The 19,147-nt window shown below is 42.5% G+C and overlaps 1 protein-coding gene across 1 annotated transcript; it reads right to left on the reverse strand.

Annotated features, from left to right (window-relative positions):
- Positions 1 to 1,488: 1,488 nt before the first annotated feature.
- LOC613063 (cathepsin D-like) lies at positions 1,489 to 12,934 on the reverse strand. The gene is given in 9 exon segments (NM_001142903.1): positions 1,489 to 3,129; positions 3,327 to 3,425; positions 3,690 to 3,834; positions 4,723 to 4,845; positions 5,961 to 6,160; positions 6,486 to 6,604; positions 6,829 to 6,952; positions 8,182 to 8,338; positions 12,863 to 12,934. Coding segments are annotated over 9 exon segments (1,200 nt in total). The 5' UTR covers position 12,934; the 3' UTR covers positions 1,489 to 2,967.
- Positions 12,935 to 19,147: the final 6,213 nt, after the last annotated feature.

The following is a 19,147-nucleotide window of genomic DNA, read 5'->3' on the forward strand; positions in this document are numbered from 1 at the left end:
ACCAAGGCCTTTGCATTGGGGCCTGTCACTGGGAAACAGGGACTAATGGGAACCCTAGGCAATAGGTTCCATCCACCCCTCACTCTAAGGGCAATTACAGAAGGGGAAACACACTCTTCTTTGGTTTGTGTTCACTAGGGGCCAAATATATTGCCTTTCTGTGTTAATTAAGAGACTTACTCGCCTTTCCCCTATGTCAAAATGTAGAATGTTTGGTGGTTTATTTAATATGGGGAAATCTGTCAGCATGGCTACTACATGCACAATGAAAAACTCAACTGTAATGAAATTGCATCCATTCATTTTCAATGAGTCTGCACAATCTTGAATAAAAAAAAAGTTGAAAATACACATCTCATTTACTTATACAGAAGCTCGTCAGGTTTCAGATTTCTTTTTCTTTGATAAAAAAAATTAAAGTTAAAAAAAATTCTCCATTCTCCTTTTCTCTGTAATAATAAAACAGTACCTCTACTTGAGCCCAACTAAGATATAATTACCCCTTATTGGGGGCAGAACAGCCCTATTGGGTTTATTTAATGGTTAAATGATTCCCTTTTCTCTGTAATAATAAAACAGTACCTGTACTTGATCCCAACTAAGATATAATTAATGCTTATTGGAGGCAAAACAATCCTATTGGGTTTAATTACTCTTTAAATAATTTTTTCAGTAGATTTAAGGTAGGAGATCCGAATTACGGTAAACCCCAGGTCCCGAGCATTCTGGATAACAGGTCCCATACCTGTACCTCAATGGTTTTAATAGTCATTGTGTATTTAAAATCACGTGAAACACATACAAAAGTGGATTAACTCAGGGTCAAAAAAAATTTCTGGTGGAAAGTTGTACAAAAGAGTATAGCTGAACTATAAGTCCCCAAAAAAGTTACTTCAAGAATCAGTAGCAACATGTTGCTCAGGAGCCACTGGTTGGGGATCAATGTTTGAAACAATGTTCATTTTTAATTTAACTTAATTAAAGGGCAATATCATGAACGTTATCAGTGAACCAGCCTAAAAATCATGTTTATAGTAGTACTGATCCAGGCATTCAAAGCTGTCACAGGAGCTCACCATCATGGATTTTGTTAGACATGTCAGGCAGAATAGGAAGAATATGAATTCTAATGGGGAATAATTATTCTGAGATAATGTTATGGTGTCTCTCTCCCTACAGGCTGTGAGAAACCATGGGGGTCTTGGTACAAATGAGTTCCATTATGGGGCTCCATTTGGCTTGTTAGTCCCCCAATAACCAGACAATATTTCTTAGACTCCTAAGCCACACCTCCTATTGCTTCTTTTAAAGGGATTATGAGACAGTTGGAGGGCTAAGGGTGGTAATAAAAGAGATGTGCCGCAATCCCAGTCTGTGCCTACCCCCTTTCCAAAAACATTGTCTCCAACAATTCTGCCAAAGAGCTGCTCATTAGAACCCTGGGAAATTGTATAGCCCATTACAAGAAACGACGAGCAGAGACACAAATCTCTTATTTCACTCTTTATTGGAAGTTCCCATCAGATATCTCACACTTTGGAAAGGGGGGCAGGGTTAACAGGATATTATTTCCAGATACAAAATAATTTAGCATGTCTAAAAGTCATTACATAATCTTTCAGTTAAAGGGCAAGTAGCCAGTATCCTGACATTTTAACTCCAGTTTCTCATGTGTCAGACAGCGTTTGCCTCCTTGCTTTAGTTCTGACCAGTCATTTGATAACCCGGCTACATTACTAGTTCTTAGACCTAAAGGCGCACATACACGGGCAGATTTCAGCTGATTTGGGTCCTTCAGACTGATTGAGCCACTTATCTGCCCAAGTATGTGCACCCCCGACGGGCCTACCTCCCCGATATCAGGCAGGTTTGATTTTCACCTCGAATCAGGGACTACATCAGCTTGTTGATGAAGTCCTCGCTCCGACGGCCCACATACCTGCTGTTTAATTTGATTGTTTTGGCCTAAGGCCAAATGATCGAATTAGCCCAATATCTCCCACCTTAGGTGGGCACATTGGGTAAAGATCCACTCGTTTGGCAACCTCCCCTAACGTTTATGGCCACTTTAGGGCCGGGAGCACATGGGCTGATTTGAAAGCTGCTACTAGTAGCGCCCTCTATTCGCTATGGGCAGTTTCACATTAATAGCAGCAGGCAAGGACCAGAGCTTATTCCCTGAAAATGCCCTGTTGCAATAACCTCAAGGTGACTTGCGCCATTCCTATTTATGTCAAGGGGAAGCAACACATGGTGAGAGTTTGTGGGGCTGTTTGGGCCTCTGCGTACTTGAAATGCCAGGGCCTATTTTGATTCCCAGTCCAGGCCTGGTTAGGATAGCCTTAAAAGTCCAGCTTTTACTTACATGCAGCAGAGAGGAGGTTGACCCGTAAATGGGCCAACCCCCGCAGCATATTCGGGTCGACACAGGTCTATAAATACAGCTGCCTTCCTAGGTGGGGTGTGGGTTGAGAGCAGACGGGTTAGAGTAGGGTCGACCCACACTAGCCCTTACCCAACACTAGAGGAATTTAGTGATTACTTGCCCTTTACATTAAACAAGTACCAATGAGCCTTGTCTGATGATCTTGCCTACTGTGTACTGGTCAAACCATCTGGCTCCTGTCACAGGTCCTTCTCTGCCGGAGCAGCTAGGATGCATTGATCTGAGACTTTTTGGAACGTAGGGGTTAAATATTTCAGTGCAGGAAGCACTTGACTGAGCAATAGCTCGTTGGCTAAGACTTCCTATGATTCCTACACAACACAAGTATCAGAGCAGTGCCTTGCCCTCAGGGTTAATCAAGCAGATTTTGTGCGTAAGGGTGATCAATAAAACCTAAAAACCTGGTGGCTGGCAGGACCCGCGCGTGAGGGCTCTGTAGTCAGTGGAACAGGTTAATAATTGCAGTAGTCTGGCAGGAGTTAACTATTGCTCTCATATCATTATTCTTGGTGACGGGGATATCACTTAGCCTTAGCAAATCCAACACAGTCATTAGCTCGATCAAAAACGCTGTAATACTGGCCAATGAAAACGTCTCCAAGTATCCAAAGGGGTCCGGCTGGAGGAGGGATGTTAAGACCCATGAAGCCACTGAGGCAGATGGTACTGCCCCGCTGGGATACCTTAAGGGAGGAAAGTGTGAGAGAAAACAGTCAACGTCATCAAAGCAATGTCCATTGTGCCATCACTAACTCTTATACTATACTGATGTGCGCTGCCATGCCTCACACCCCCACAGTAAGAATAAATCCCTAGCATATACAGTGTAGTTACTGCTAACGAATCCCCTTCCCCATTCACTGCAACTAAATGTACTCACCTTCATTATATACTGTTCTCCTGTCAGGGTGTAAACCTGTCCTCCTAGTGTCAGGCTGATAACCGGCAATGTGGGGACCTTATCACACTGCACCATATACTGCAAAAGAAATCACACCGGTGATTCATTCTACTCAGGCTGAGGACATAGAATCAATGGCGCAAATGGCTGTTTTGTAGCTGCAAATTGTCTCAGTCTGCCTCCCATTACAGATAATGGAAACTGAAAAACCTCAATCTCTCCAGTTGTGTGTGCCATAAGCCGAGAGATTCCCATTAACTATAACAGGGAGCAAATAGAGGTGGAAAAGAGTCACAAATGTACACCATGTTGGCTGTTGCTCTAATATATACAAAATCTTACCTGTCCCTGGATTAATGGGACGGCACCAATAGCTTTCTGTAGGGCTGTCACTTCCTCCAAAGGACCAGTGATCAGTGATGTCCCGGTGTCAACAATGACCTCACAGCCGCCCTTGCATAGGGTGAGCTGATCCCCAACGCCCAACCTGAAGAAACACCATGGAGAGTCAACTATGGGCCACCTACTGCACTACATTACATTAAACACTGGCTTAATCCCTAAATTTAACTTAACCATTAGGGAAACTTTCCTCATTAGGGCTCTGGCACACGTGGAGATTAGTCGCCCGTGACAAATCTCCCTGTTATGCCATCCCACCGGTGAAAATGTAAATCGCCGGTGGGATGGCATACGCGGCGGCGCGATTTCTCCACCGGAGATTTACATTTTCGCCGGTGTGCCAGAGCCCTTAAGGAAAGAGTTGACCAAGATTAAAAATATGGGAAGCTACAAAGGAGACCATTGGCAGTATAAGATTGAGGGGGTGGGGGGGATAAACAGAAGTCACTGGTTGCATAAAAGGCTTGATTTTCAGGTTCAGAATGGGTGGGTTAGAGTCAGGAGCAGTTGGTCAAACTGGGCATCTCTTGTGTAGTTAAATACAGCATGTAGTAATAAGGAACAACAGATCAGACTGATATCATCAGTGTTGGACTGGGTGTCCAGGGTCTACCACGCTCATCCTTTTTGCAAGCTTTCTCCTCCGGCCATTTAAAACTACCCCCCCCCAATGCCCCATTGCAATTTCCCGCCTGCACCTCAGGGGCCTGCAGATCTAACCCAGAAGGGAGAGAGGAGGGTAAAGGTTATGGGTGCAAATTCCTGCCCTCCCATGTACACCTGGTCAGACCCTGGGCAGCAGTGGAGTGTGGGGGCCCACAAACCCCAGCCAGCCACGAGGGAGGAAGGCAGCGGTTTTGGGTCGAGGGGCCCCGTCGGCCTAATGTGACTGGGTATCAACTGAACAAATTGTTATATCTACACAAGGGAGCTCTGAGCAGTGAATCATAGTGTCAAAGCATTTAACACTTACTGGTCCATGTGAATCTGCCAGTAGGCCTTGCGAGTCACGCTGAGGTAGTGGAAATCTCCAGTGTAGTACTTGGGGTCTGTGCCTCCTAGCAGCAACTCCCCTCCAGGCTGAGTGTCTGGATTTCTAAAGGATAAAAAAAGTAACAAATGATTTAGGATTAGGAACTTTCCAGGAAACTGTTCTGCCATATTGGAGAGGGTAAATCATTGTTAGTTGCATTGGATAACCCTAGCCAAAATCATAAATGGAGGTAGGGCAATCAGGATCCTTAAAAGGGAAATGCTCCTTCATTTTAAGTAGAGATTATTTGGTATCTACCCTTAAAGGAACAGTAATACCATAAAATGAAAGTATTAAAGTATTAAAGTGATTAAAATCCCTGCACTGGTAAAATTGGTGTGTTTGCTTCAGAAACACTACTATAGCTAATTTAAATTATATAAATGACTTGCTGTGTAGCTAAGGGGGCAGCCATTCAATCTGAGTCAATATGAAAAAAAGCCTCAGCTTACATAGCAGATAATACATAAGATCTGAAATATACAATGGTGTTTTACAGAGATAATCCATTATCTTCTATGCAACCTGTGACTTTTTTTTCCAGCTTGAGGTTTCCTATTTTGGGTATAAAGCCCGAAGAAGAATTGCATCTTATAATGTGGGTTCCCTCATGTAGAAACTCATTCCATTCCCAATATATTAAATAATATTTAGTTCTAAGTACAGAAAAATAATCAACCTTGGTTAATTAGTAACCATCATAAAAAGTCAGAATGCTTAAGGGTAATGTGGGTATTAGAAGGAGTTATCTGCCTTTTATTCACCTTGGGAACATACCATGTGCACTGAGCATTTCTAACCCTACCAGTGTCATGGAATAAGGATACAGGACTGTTTATAATGCTATGGGGGAGAGGAAGACAGTGAGACAGTAAAGGACAAAGAAGAACAGCAAATTTGGAATGCTGGGTAATGGAAGGAGCAGGTGCTTATTTTTGAATTCCTGACTTGGGGGCAAGTTTTGGTTGAATAAAAACAAGATTTCCTACCAAATAAAGCCCCCTGTAAGCTGATAGGGTGCACAGAGGCTGCCTAATAGCCAATCTTAGCCCTTATTTGGCACCTCCATGAACGTTTATGGTGCTTGTGTTGCTTTCGAAGCCTTTTTACATTTGACTGTGGCTCACGAGTAAGAAAGGATGGGGATCCCTGCCCCATATTAACAGCAGCTTTCTCACCGGTTCAAGTAAAAAGAGAAGATGTTGGACTCCACCAGCTTTTGAGCCATGATGTTGTCAAACACAGGGGGGACACCGTCCACAGAGATTACGGGGTACGCCATGCCCAAGATGCCGTCGAACTTGGCAGCTACGAAGGTGACCCCCGGCTGCTTTACAGCTTCTCCAAAAATCTGCCCTTTTACGGCCAGGTTTCCGATCTGTTTGCGTGAGGGAGAGAGAAGGCGGGTTAGATGGCACACTGAAAGCCAATCAATACTCAATACACTGCGACATGTACTCATTCATACGACAGTCCATCTACTCTGGCACAAACACCCTTACTGTCCTTTATACTTGAAATAAAATCTGGCCCATGGGTTTGCTCTAGTTTGTAATCCATTTCATGGGTCAATTATCCCTTATTTTAAATAACTGAGGGACTATGTATTATAAAAGAATAAGTACAAAGCGGTCTATGGATATCTTGGGCATGCTGGGGGCCACAAAAACCTACTTGAGGCCATATACTTGCGCCTGACTCACCGTTACAGTGTCTTTACTCAGATATCCAGAGAGGCTCCCAGTGCCATACTGGATAGCAAACGCTGTGCCATTCTTCACGTAGGTGGAGGATTTGGAAGAATCGTACTTATGGTGCATCCCTGCCGCACAAAGAGAGAAGGCTCAGCGCAGGCATAGCCCTGAGACAAATGTGCAGATTGCTGGCCAATTAAATCGCTCGAGTGGGTCAGCCCAATCAAGATCTGAGGCCACACAGGTCAATATAAAATATAGAAATATTATTGCTCATATGAGTATGGTATTTACAGAAAGTAGAATTCATTGCAGGGAGAAACCAACTGTTGCAGCTCCTGGGGTTACTCACAGCAAGCAATATCTAGCATAGAGCAGTGGACGGAAGGCACCCAGAGGTTGGAGGATCCCGTGTCAAACACAACAGTGAAGTTTTGAGGGGGGGAGCCGAGGCCAATCTCGCCATAGTACTGAGCCTGCAGATATAGAACACGGGACTCAACATACAAATCAAACACAATGCGAATAAACATGGGGGGGGGGATAAACAATGTGGGGCAGATTAACCAAACGGACACATGTATCAACGCAGACACATGTGCCTATTGGTCAGAATGAAAGTGACTGCTCGGAGCTGTAGAACCCAATTCTGCTTCTGGGGGTGTCGCATTAAGGGCCGTGGCAGACGGGGAGATTGTCAAAGTTTCCTCTCAAGGCGATTTCGGCAAATCGCTGCACTGCGTATGCCATCCCACTGGCGATTTACATTCTAGCCAGTGGGATGGCATTTTGGGGAGATTTTTCGCCTGCGACAAGGGAGATTTTTCACGGGTGACTAATCTCCCCGTCTGCCACGGCCCTAACACCTCTCTGAATTGGCAATACAAATTGAATGCAGAAATTAACACGTTGTTCTGAATTTTTAGGTTTTCATCAAATGCTGCTGAACTATAACTCCCATCATAATCAGATATATTAATAAGGGTTAAAGGGACTCAATATTGAAATTTCTGTTTTTGTTCAAAGCTTCCTATATTCAGGGTACAGTCCTGCATTGGGTCAGGTACCTGCAAAGCAGTTAGGTTTTAGGCAGGAGGTCCCAGATTCCCTGCCCAAGGGGGTGGTCCCCAAGTACCCAGGTTGATTGCAGTCTACTATTCCCCCCACCTTCCCAGGTTAAAAGGCAATTTCCCCCCTGACCTGGTTGATCCACCCCCTAGGAGTGAGGTCACTTCTGGCTAACGGTGGCGTCACATCTGGTTTTGTGGGTCCCTGGGTGGGGTTAAAGGTGCAGGTAGGGCGGTAGAAGGGAAGGGTATTCAAAGGTGAACCCAAAACCCGCAAGACCTATGTGTCGGGTGGGTCAGGGCTGACTAATTGGCCCCAGAAGCAGGTGGTGGATAGGTGGGGGGCCATATTCACTGCCAGCAAATCCCTTACCCGAATTCACTGCTCTGCCCTGGGTTAGGGTTTGATGTTAATGGGTGCTGTACCACTGCTAAGCAAGATTTTAACTGGAAATTACATTTCTGCTGCCTCTTTAGGACAGCCAAAGGGTGCACTGGAGTTTAACATTCGCTTTAGTGACCCCCAAGATTTCATTGACTAATGTTTTCCAACAATGGGCACACATGCACTTGCATTTACTGCAGGAGAGGTCTGATTTGCTGAAGTCAGAAATCACCGTAATCCGTCCAACACTTACATCCAAGTAATTCTTTAGGGCCTCAGGTGTGGGCTCCCCACTTGGGGGAAAGCCAGGGGAATATTTCAAAGGCACCTCATTTGCCAGTAGCTCCTTCACATCCTTACCAGCTTCGGTAAAAGTGTGCCGGATAGAGGGGAATTTCTTTAATGGAATCCTGCAGAGAGAAAACAGTTGAATTGTTGGCTTAGGGGTGTTGCACCATGCTGAAAGAGCTTACAAAAGAACCAAAGATCTGCAACTGAAGCAACTTGAGTTTGGCCCATGGTATAGGCCAGTGGTCTCCAACCAGTGGCTCGGAGGCAACACTCACCAACCCCTTGGATGTTGTTACCAGTGGCCTCAAAGCAGCTGCTTATTTTTCAGTTCCTGGCTTGGAGGAAAAATTTGGTTGTATAAAAACCCAGTGTCCTGCTAAACAGAACCTCCTGTAGGCTGCCAGTCCACAATGGGGCTACCAAAATCGCCAATCACAGTCCTTATTTGGCACCCCCAGGAATGTTTTTTACATTTGAATGTGGCTCACAGTTAAAAGAAAAAAAAGGCTGTGGACCCCTGGTGTAGGCTATCAGTATTACTGGCCAGGGGCTAAATGCTGAGAAGCCATAAGATGCACCATACACAGTATGGCCACGTTTTCATTGTTCTGTTCTGAATGGTCAGGCAGACAGCTGGAAAAATAGGAGCAGCAGCGAGAGAGAAGGAATGGATGCGGAATGGATCGAATTTGGGATGGGGGGGGGGGGCATATAAACAATTGTTTGACTGGAGACAAGGGGAAATTCTGGTTGGACAGCCAAAGTTCCACTCCAGACCAGATGAGAACATTATACTTCCCCCCCCAAGCTTCCGCTTTAACCCAACTTCTACTGCATACTCAGGTATTAGTCAAGTTTAGCAACGACTATGTAATAACACTATTGCTAAATGTATAGTAACAGTGTAACCAATAGCAACCAAAACATTTGGTATAGTGCAGCTAAAATAAAGCAAAATTTCTGATTGGTTGCTGTTGGCTGCACAAGCCCAATTGATGTTCGTGCAGTTCTTCAGCAATTGTGTAGGAAGTTGTTTTCTCTGCAACGCAGACTTATCTGGATCTGTGGTTGGCTCTGCTGAGATGCAGAAATCCAGCTGCAAAACAGTTCTGAATCTGTCAGTATTTCATTATACAGGTATAGGATCTGTTACCTGGAGACCTGTTATCCAGAAAGCTCTTAATTATAGGAAGGTCATCTCCCATAGGCTCCATTATATTAAAATAAATAACATTTTTACACATTTTTCTCTCTATAATAATAAAACAGTAGCTTGTACTTGAGCCCAACTAAGGTATAATTACCCCTTATTGGAGGCAGAACAGTCCTATTGGGTTTATTTAATGGTTAAATGATTCCCTTTTCTCTGTAATAATAAAACAGTACCTGTACTTGATCCCAACTAAGATATAATTACCCCTTATTGGGGCAGAACAGCCCTATTGGGTTTATTTAATGGTTAAATGATTCCCTTTTCTCTGTAATAATAAAACAGTACCTGTACTTGATCCCAACTAAAATATAATTACCCTTATTGGGGGCAGAACAGTCCTATTGGGTTTATTTAATGGTTAAATGATTTCCTTTTCTCTGTAATAATAAAACAGTACCTGTACTTGATCCCAACTAAGATATAATTACCCCTTATTGGGGGCAGAACAGCCCTATTGGGTTTATTTCATGGTTAAATGATTCCCTTTTCTCTGTAATAATAAAACAGTACCTGTACTTGATCCCAACTAAGCTATAATTACCCCTTATTGGGGGCAGAACAGCCCTATTGGGTTTATTTAATGGTTAAAGGATTCCCTTTTCTCTGTAATAATAAAACAGTACCTGTACTTGAGCCCAACTAAGATATAATTATTACTTATTGGAGGCAAAACAATCCTATTGGGTTTATTTAATGCTTAAATGATTTTCAGTAGACTTATAGTATGGGGATCCTAATTACAGAAAGATCCCAGCCCAGGTCCTGAGCATTCTGGATAACAGGTCCCATACCTGCACTTATTTGCATTAAATAAATGAAATAGCAATGGGGCTCAATAGCTCTAGTATCTAGCTCCCTTTTGTTGCTCCTCTCTATCTACCTTCTTCCTTGTTAAAATTGCAAAAATAAAAACTGTAAAAAAAAAACCTACTGTTGAAAAAAATTAAACTATGTCTCACAAACTGCTGCTCTTTTCACGAGAAGCGTGAATGTGTCGACTTTACACATTGGTGGCGGAGTGACAGGGGAAACCACAAGTCATAGGGTTCAGCACGCACAATGCAGCACGTCTAAGTGCTGTGGTGCATCTGGGACGCACTCATTTCCTGGGCTCGCAGACCATTTTCTGGTACAAGGCCTCTGTGGCAAAGTATTTCCCAACATAATTAAAAAGGTAAAGGGAAAATAGACCTCATTTGCAAGTAAAGAGAAAAGGAGAGCATTTAGGGAGGACTTTTTAAAGCAACCAGGGCTGCCACCTTTGAGCTCACAAGGAACCAATGTAGAAGTCAAACTAGGGTCTCGCTCAAATGACACCCATCACTGGTACAAAATTACTGTCGGAGGAAATACATACCTCTCCTTGGGGGAACCCTATTATTGGTGACCTGGCTGGGCCCACTCACACTCATATAACCCATTTATTGCCATGTCTGGGAGAGGAGATATTCTATTTGCTGAACACGGTTGTGATGATGGGTGTGTGTTGTGTTGCGGCTGAACGAACAGCAACAAAGGAGAGATGATACTAGAACCCCAGTAGTTATGGGAATGTTGAAAACTTGTAAAAAAACCCAGGTCCAACCTGCAGCCTGAAAAGTACTGCTGGACTACAGCTCCCAGAATCCTTAGATGCAACATAACTAATGTTTGTACGGATGTAAGATACGACATGTAACATGTACTCCTCTAACTCTTGTTGAAATACAGCATTTTTTAAAAGCTGAAGGCTGTCAGGGGGTGCTGAGAGTTGTAGTTCAGCTACAGATATAGATCACATGACTCTAAGCCTGAAGCTCTTAACGAAAGCCTGGCTCTGCAGACAGATAAGTTGTCTAACGTCAAACACGGAATTTCCTTACTAATAATTAATCTGCTTACTTTGTTCAGTAAGGAGCACTTGTGTTATAAGTGGCAGGGCACGTTGTGTGGAAAATTTTATACAGGTCATGGGAGTCCTCAGTGACTTCTAATATCCTTGTATCTAACAGCAGGGGGTACATATACATATATGTCCATTTTATATAATTTACAGAAGAGGGTATATTACCCATACATTTATGTATCTGTAATAATTACCATCACAGAATGGTATTTCCCACTGTATACATTTGCTTTAGCAACAGGCTTTTTGGGGTTTGGTTACCCTTTAGGTAATGGTTTTACCTAATATTACAGATAATATTATTATCACTTATTGTACAGAGCTGCGGAATATGTTGGCGCTTTATAAATAAATGTTAATAATAATCCTTTATATAGTGCTAACATACTACTGCCACAGTGAAGCACAAAGTTTAGTCGGACTGAAATTGTAGCCCCCCCCCCCCCAGATATTGTCCGATACACAATACATGCACAGATTTTATTAGAGCCCTCACGTAGTCTGAAAATCGTATGAAACTACATTTTGTACAATTATGTTGGCGCATGTATGGCGAGCTTTATTCTTGTACCCCCATCACCTTGTATATATAAATGTAGGGGGGGTGGTAATAACTGCATCAGTGGGGCTTCTAATAAGCCCCCTCTATGCGATCGGTAGCTGCTTACTTGTAGCCGGCTAATGGGTCATTGTTTTCTATTAGGATGCAGACAGACAGAGCTAGTAGTAGCAGCTACTTGTCGTGGCTACTGAAATAGACAATGCCGATCATTTACTGATAATTGTCTCTATGTATGTTTTAGCAGAGGCAATTCTCAGTATTGTCTATGGCAGGGGATTTTCTGGCGTTTAGTAGCCGTGACAAGTAGCTGCTACTAGGTAGCTCCATGTGTCTTCGCCCCTTAAGCAAACATTTTGTGATGCTGCCAAACTAGTCGCCCTGATGACAACAAATCTGTTTATAAAGTGGCTCACATTGAGGGTTTAGTTACCCTTTAACTATTAGCACGACATATCATTAGGACAGTTCTGTATACATGATATCCGATACCCTTATACTAATCAAACGCCAGGGTCTATTTATAATGGACTGGGGGTAGGTAAACAGACGAGAGATAACGGTGAGCAAATCAGCGCCTGCGGGGCACCTTTTTTTACATGAAAAGAAAATAATTTGTGCCAAATTCTTGGCAGCCTTTTCAGCCAAAACAGGTCTAGGTATGGGAATGACAGCTATTTATATAAAACAAAGTCCAGATGTGCATTTGCTGGTACCAAAGCATAAGCAAAGTTTAAAATCAATTTTATCCAACTGTTCAACTACAACTCCCAGAATCCCTAGCTGCCTCTGAGTGCCCAGGAATTCTAGGAGCTGTAAATAATAAAGAATAGGAGAGGGCACATAAGAAGTTATGGATTGATGCCTGCTGGATATGAAATCACTGTGCCACCCCAGCTGCATGCAGGAAAACATATATCTATGTAGGTGCAATATATTATATATTATATATATATACACACACATGGCAGCCATTCATCTCTCACCTGATAAGTGCAGAGCCCGGCTGGAGGAGGGAGCTGGCCAGCAGCACTACCCACACTAGTAAGGAAGCCATAACGGTCCGGCTGTGTGACTCCCCGCTCTGTATATATATGTAAGTCTGTTTGCAATGACCCAGCATTCTGGAATCTCATGAGATGTGTCAGCTGACTGGCCAGTCACATGTGCGGGGGGCGTGGCCTGAGGCGACAGGCAGCCGTGTGTCCGGGGCTCAGTTACTGAGGAAATTGGTTATGTCTGTGACTGGTGCCTGAGGTGTTAACCCATTAGTATTAAACTGAATATCTTCCAAATGCTAAAATAAAATGTGTGTTACATCTATTGTGTCTTGCTTCGTGCTGTGAGTGATGAGAGAAACAAGGGAGTGCAGGCAGGCCTTAGTTAGGGAATAAGGCTTGGGCTAGGAGGCACAACATACCCGGCCATTAAACACACAGAGGCCCAAAGAGCCCCCGCCACCACTAGCCTATTAATAATGTCTGTGGGGTTTTGTACAGCAGCTTCTCTCACATATTTCTTTGCAATATGCCAATCTGCACAATATATATTATCCAAGCAAAAAAATATCTATAATGCCTGAGGGGATTCTAAAAATATACAAATAACAAAGAAATGTGTGGGTGGCAGGGTGGTAAGGTGGCACTGGGGAAGGGGGGCACATATCTTCTGTTTGTAGTTATTTCTATGCCAGTAGGGTCCCAGGAGCAATATGTGACTCCCCCTATGTTGTCTTGGGAGTTGCCATACTGATAGCTCTGTTGCATGGAGACTAGAGGTGCTGGAAGTGCCCATAACCATAGATTCTTCATTGCTGCCAACTACAGCCTGTACTGCCAGTACCTAGAATCCACATGATGGTAGGCAAAGTGTTAACCAATCCATCATTTTTTATTTTCACTACAGATTTTCCTACGACAGCACTGTCCTTCATGGAGAGGGACATTTTCGTTATACAGGTATAGGATCTATTATCTAGAATTTTTGGGACCTTTTTATACAAGGCATCTTTCTGTAATTTCGATCACTATATCTTAAGAGCTCACTTCTCCAGCTCCTTTCTTTTATTCTTCTGCACTCAGGGCCACCATGAGTAAGCATGGGGCCCATGATTTTGAGTCATCGCCTGTGAGTCCTACCCGAAGGCATGGGCTCCGATGCTCATGTGTCCAAGGCTTTCGCCAATGAACAGCATGTGTGGGCAGATCCACCTTCGCCGAAGCTAGGGTGAGAACCAACAAATCTTGGCCTAGGGTCAAGCCCAGAGGACTATGACACCTATCCAGGGTGCACAAATCAAACACAAAAAGGGTGCAGATGTGTACGGGTGCAATGCCATTAATCGCCTTGGTAAGGCTCCAGCTGGAAGGAATAAAAGAAAAATACCTCCCCCGCCTAATGGCTGTGGCAAGGAAGTGAAGCATGATTAGGCATAATGAGCATGTGCGAAGCCCCTGACAAAAAATAAGTCAGCAGCTCTTCCCTAATGGGAACACAGCCTCTCCGCTTTCATCAAGCTTCAGCTTCATCACAATTAGCAATAATCACGCCTCAGTTTGACCTCATTGGCTATGATACCGCCTTGGGGCCCATTCTACTGTTGCCAGTAAGGATCCAGCAAAAGAAATTAGCAAATCAGTCCTTGCCTCATTATATCCTATCTGCAAAAATCCCACCCACTCCGCTGTAGCTGCACCCCCTCTACAACCTGTGAATTGCACCTTTTTATTCTCTCTAGTTTGTATTGTCTTATCTTACGTTTATTAAAGTTATGACATCCATTTTCATACAAGTACTCATATTAAACCGTTAATCTAAAATATAATATGATAATCTAATATATATATATGTTATAAAATAATATATCAACTTTTAGATTTTTTAAATAAGCTATCAAAGCATTTTTTATTCTTTAAGGTTTTATTCAGTGATTTAAATTAGGGATGCATGGAATCCAGGATTTGGTTTGGCAGGATTTTGATCTGGCCAAATCCAATTTTCTGGCTGAACAGAATCCAAATTCTTAAAACCACGTGATTTTTGGTCATGTGATCACGGAAATAAAATTGTAAGCGCGGGCAAGGTGCGCACTTCTATTTAACCCTTCAGTAGCCTAATTTGCATATGCATATTTATAAAAAGGTACAAGAATAAAAACAGTCAGTACCAAAAATGTTAGAATTGTTTTCATATCAACATTATTTCTAAGGTTCAATATTTATAACTGTGTTTTTTTTAATGTAACATATTTACTTATCCATCCGCTTTAATCATATTTAAACAGAAAGGTTGGGGGATAGCAATCAGATTGCAACTAAATTACCCAAATTAAAAATAAATATTGATACGGAAATTGCAGATTGTTAATGTATACTATTGTCTACATCATATATGTCAAACACAAGGCCCGGGGGCCAAATCCGGCCCGTCTGGCTGTTTTATGTGGCCCTTGGTGAGTGTGTCTGACCATCCAGCATAATCAATTTCCATTCTCCTCACATAGTAACTAAAAAAATTCAGCCCGCAACTTAGCCAGTGTTTTAGATTTCGGCCCCCTTATGTGATTGAGTTTGACACCCCTGGTCTACATTAAAGTCAAATTAATTGTAATTAGTATAACTGTAAGGTAACCTGCCAATTGAGTCTATTTTCAGCTATTACTGTAAGGACTTCTATCCCACCACAACCAAATTTGATAATGATAATATATATATAATGATCTCATGAGATGCTGGTGTAATAGTTATTGAGGTCTACTTATGAGGAACTCCATTGGCCTTCTCTTTTGAAGTGATTCCCAATAACCAGAAATCACACTATAAAAAAAAGACAAACGTTATAGGACAAAGAAGGGACAGTGCCAAGTCAATGGAAGCTATGGATAGGTCAAGGTTGGTTCTCTAGCATCCTCCTAGTGTTTTTTAAATATCATGTTTATCAATTTAGGTTTTTGTTTTATTGATCAGTCACTGTATATATATATATATATATATATCATAAACTAATAGCTATTACTTCAGTTGTATGGAATCTTCTTTACATCGGAAATGTACTGTGTTTTACTGAGTTACCCATTAAAATAATCCCAATATTCTCTTAATAAGGTCCCATATAAGATAATAGGAGCTGAGCAGTTTTATGATGTAGCTAGAGACCTGTGGGTTGGCGGTGGCAGGAAGGTGGGCGGACTACCGGGAGGCAAAAAAAGTTTAGAAAAATGGCAAAAATTACCCCCAGTCCCTCCACCCGAATTTATCTTTAGCAGTGCTTGCCCATGGGTCAAATTCTAGCATTTAATCTCAATAGGTATCCATACTCCCATGTAGCACTGAAATGATGCTGGGTTGCATCTGACACAAGAATTGGACGCAACCTGAGGCTAGCATCCGCAGAGTGGGGATGGCATTACTTTTGGGGCAGCAACATGCAGTTTGCTTGGTGCAAGTCAGTAGCATTTATTTATAGTAGCAACCCTCAGTTGGAACTCCAGAACTATCTGGTTCCCTATCATAAATGTGCACATTCATGAACTATTCATCAAAAGAGCTGGGCGGGTGCTTTAGTGCTCTCCTCAAGTAGTCAGAAGTGCAAGTAGTGTGTATTGGCACAAGTCATGAGAAATTGTTCAATATAATTTAGCCACTGGATTGGCCAGGGATTCTAATTTAACTGCATAGTGAGGCTGATTAATGAGGTTGGGAACAGCCATGATTGGTCAAGTCACCTCTTGGCTGCTCCTACCCTCATTCAGTAGAGCTAATTGCGCAGTTTAATTTTAATGCCTGAGTAAAAAACCTATTTTAATATGTTTCTCTGAAAATATAGAAATATAAAGTGCAGGTGCATCTTGGATTTATTTACAGCTGAGCTAAATTCTGCTAGCTCATTGAGAAACCATATGAATATCCGTTAGCATCAGCAAACTGTGGGTCATTTCCTAATTCCACTTAACTTCCCCTTTCACATTCTGCCCGTGCTGCTGTGTCATTTTCGCTGAGCATAAGACTGAAGGAATAAACATTATTCCATAATTACATAGGTCAGCAGAAGCCCAGGATATCTTGGCTTGGAAAATATTTTGGCATAAAACTAGGCCAGGGGTTATGTGGCCTTTATAAGTCCCCTACAAAGAGTCCCGATCTACACTCTTGCTTCAGTTTCTGGACCTTATTAGTTGGTTCTAAGCTAAAAAAAGATAAAGTCAAACCACCTCACTATGATTATGTTACCAAAGTATGGCTGGTTCCCATATAGGTGTCCCAATTACATGTCCATGGGGTGAAAATTGGTACTTAATTGAATCAACAACTTATTCACTCGTGTATGGGGTTAAAACCCCCTGAATGATATCTGAACTTATTATTACATTACATTAACATTTATTTATAAAGCGCCAACATATTCCGCAGCGCTGTACAATAAGTGGGTTTCATACATTGGACATACAGAGTAACATATAAAGCAATCAGTAACCGATACAAGAGGTGAAGAGGGCCCTGCCCAAAAGAGCTTACAATCTACAAGGAGAAAGGGTTGAGACACAAGGTGTGGGAACAGGGTGTTGCTAAACTAGATTAGGGTAGGCTTCTCTAAATAAATGTGTTTTTAGAGATCTCTTGAAGGCAGAGAGATTGGGAGAAAGTCTGACAGTTTGTGGGAGCGAATTCCAGAGAAGGGGGGCAGCCCTTGCAAAGTCTTGAATGCGAGCGTGTTCGGAGGGAATGAGAGAGGAGTTGAGGAGCAGGTCAGTAGAGGAGCGTAACAAGCGGGTTGGATGGTACCTAGAGATTAGTTCAGAGATGTAGGGTGGGGCAGAGTTATGAACTGCTTTAAATGTAAGGGTCATTAGTTTGAATTTTATCCTGGATGGTAGGGGAAGCCAGTGCAGGGATTGGCAGAGTGGCACGGCAGAGGAGGAGCGGTTGGAGAGGTGTATGAGCCTGGCAGCAGTATTCATTATGGACTGGAGAGGGGACAGTCTTTGGAGGGGAAGGCCAATTAATAGGGAGTTACAGTAGTCCAGGCGAGATATTATAAGAGAGTGAATAAGAATTTTGGCAGCATCTTGGGTGATAAATGATCGGATTTTGGAGATATTTCTTAGGTGAAAGTGACATGATTTGATAAGTGATTGGATATGAGGAGTGAAGGACAGGGCAGAATCAAGGATAACCCCAAGGCACCGGGCCTGGGAAGATGGGATGATGGTAGAATTGTTAACCGTATTTATTATGAAGATAAAAAATATAATTGAGGAAATAATGCATTGAACATGGGTAAAATTACTCCCTGAGCGGCCCACATGGGTTCTCTATGTGATCCAATTGTTGGCCTTGGGAGCTGAATGACAGGATCTGCTCATTTTAAGCCATAACTTAGGTTTCCAAATTTAAAAAAAACCTTCAGCTTGTCTGTTGGCATTGCCACATGATACGATCCTGGTTGTATCTTCCTGTATAGGATAAATATGTTTTATTCACTAGTTTAGATATGATGCAGAAAAGTATAGAATTCAGCGTTGGGCAGGATACTGTAAATAATTCCATCAATATGTCACCTTACTCTTGTCTTTTTGCAAGTCTACTTTAAGTAAGTACCTGGTTTGGGGGCACTGAGAGCAACATCCAAGGGGTTGGTGAGCAACATGTTGCCCCAGAGCCACTGGTTGGGGATCACTGCTGTAGAGGGTGAACAGGACTTATATAATGTGGGATGTACCATAGTGCTCATAGTGAGAGGGGTGCTTTATCCAGGTTTGGAGAAAGCTTTTAGCACTGGGACTGTCTCACTTCGGGTTTTTAGAATTTTTCTCTCTCTTTTATCGGTTGGTTGCTCTGTGTGTGTTTAGAAGAAATATGCGATGTTGAGAAACAGGTTAGTCTTGTGTAAAAGGTCATTTTGTAACAGCAAGTAAAGAAAACTCTTCATTTTTCTGAGCAGTTCTGAGTCTGCTCTGGAATTTGCCAGTAAGTTTCTTGATAGACCCAAGCAGCCCTTGCATTTTTTAAATAAATGGAAGTAGAGATTATAGGATGTAAACAGAAGAGATCAGGAGAATAATGAGGTTGAGTGAGGACAGCAGGATAAATAGTTAGGGAATTGGCCCATGGCCTAAGGTTTTTTTGGTGGCCCCCTAGCAGTGGAAAAAGGGTAACCCTGCTCCATACCCCCCCCCCCCCAATTAAATGTACCTATGGAACAAAACGTCATCTAATTTCCCAAAACTAACCATTTATTTGGTTGCTGAAATTCTGATGACATTAATATGAATT

The sequence above is a fragment of the Xenopus tropicalis genome, chromosome 4 (assembly GCF_000004195.4).
Source record: "Xenopus tropicalis strain Nigerian chromosome 4, UCB_Xtro_10.0, whole genome shotgun sequence".
Classification (NCBI taxonomy): domain Eukaryota; kingdom Metazoa; phylum Chordata; class Amphibia; order Anura; family Pipidae; genus Xenopus; species Xenopus tropicalis.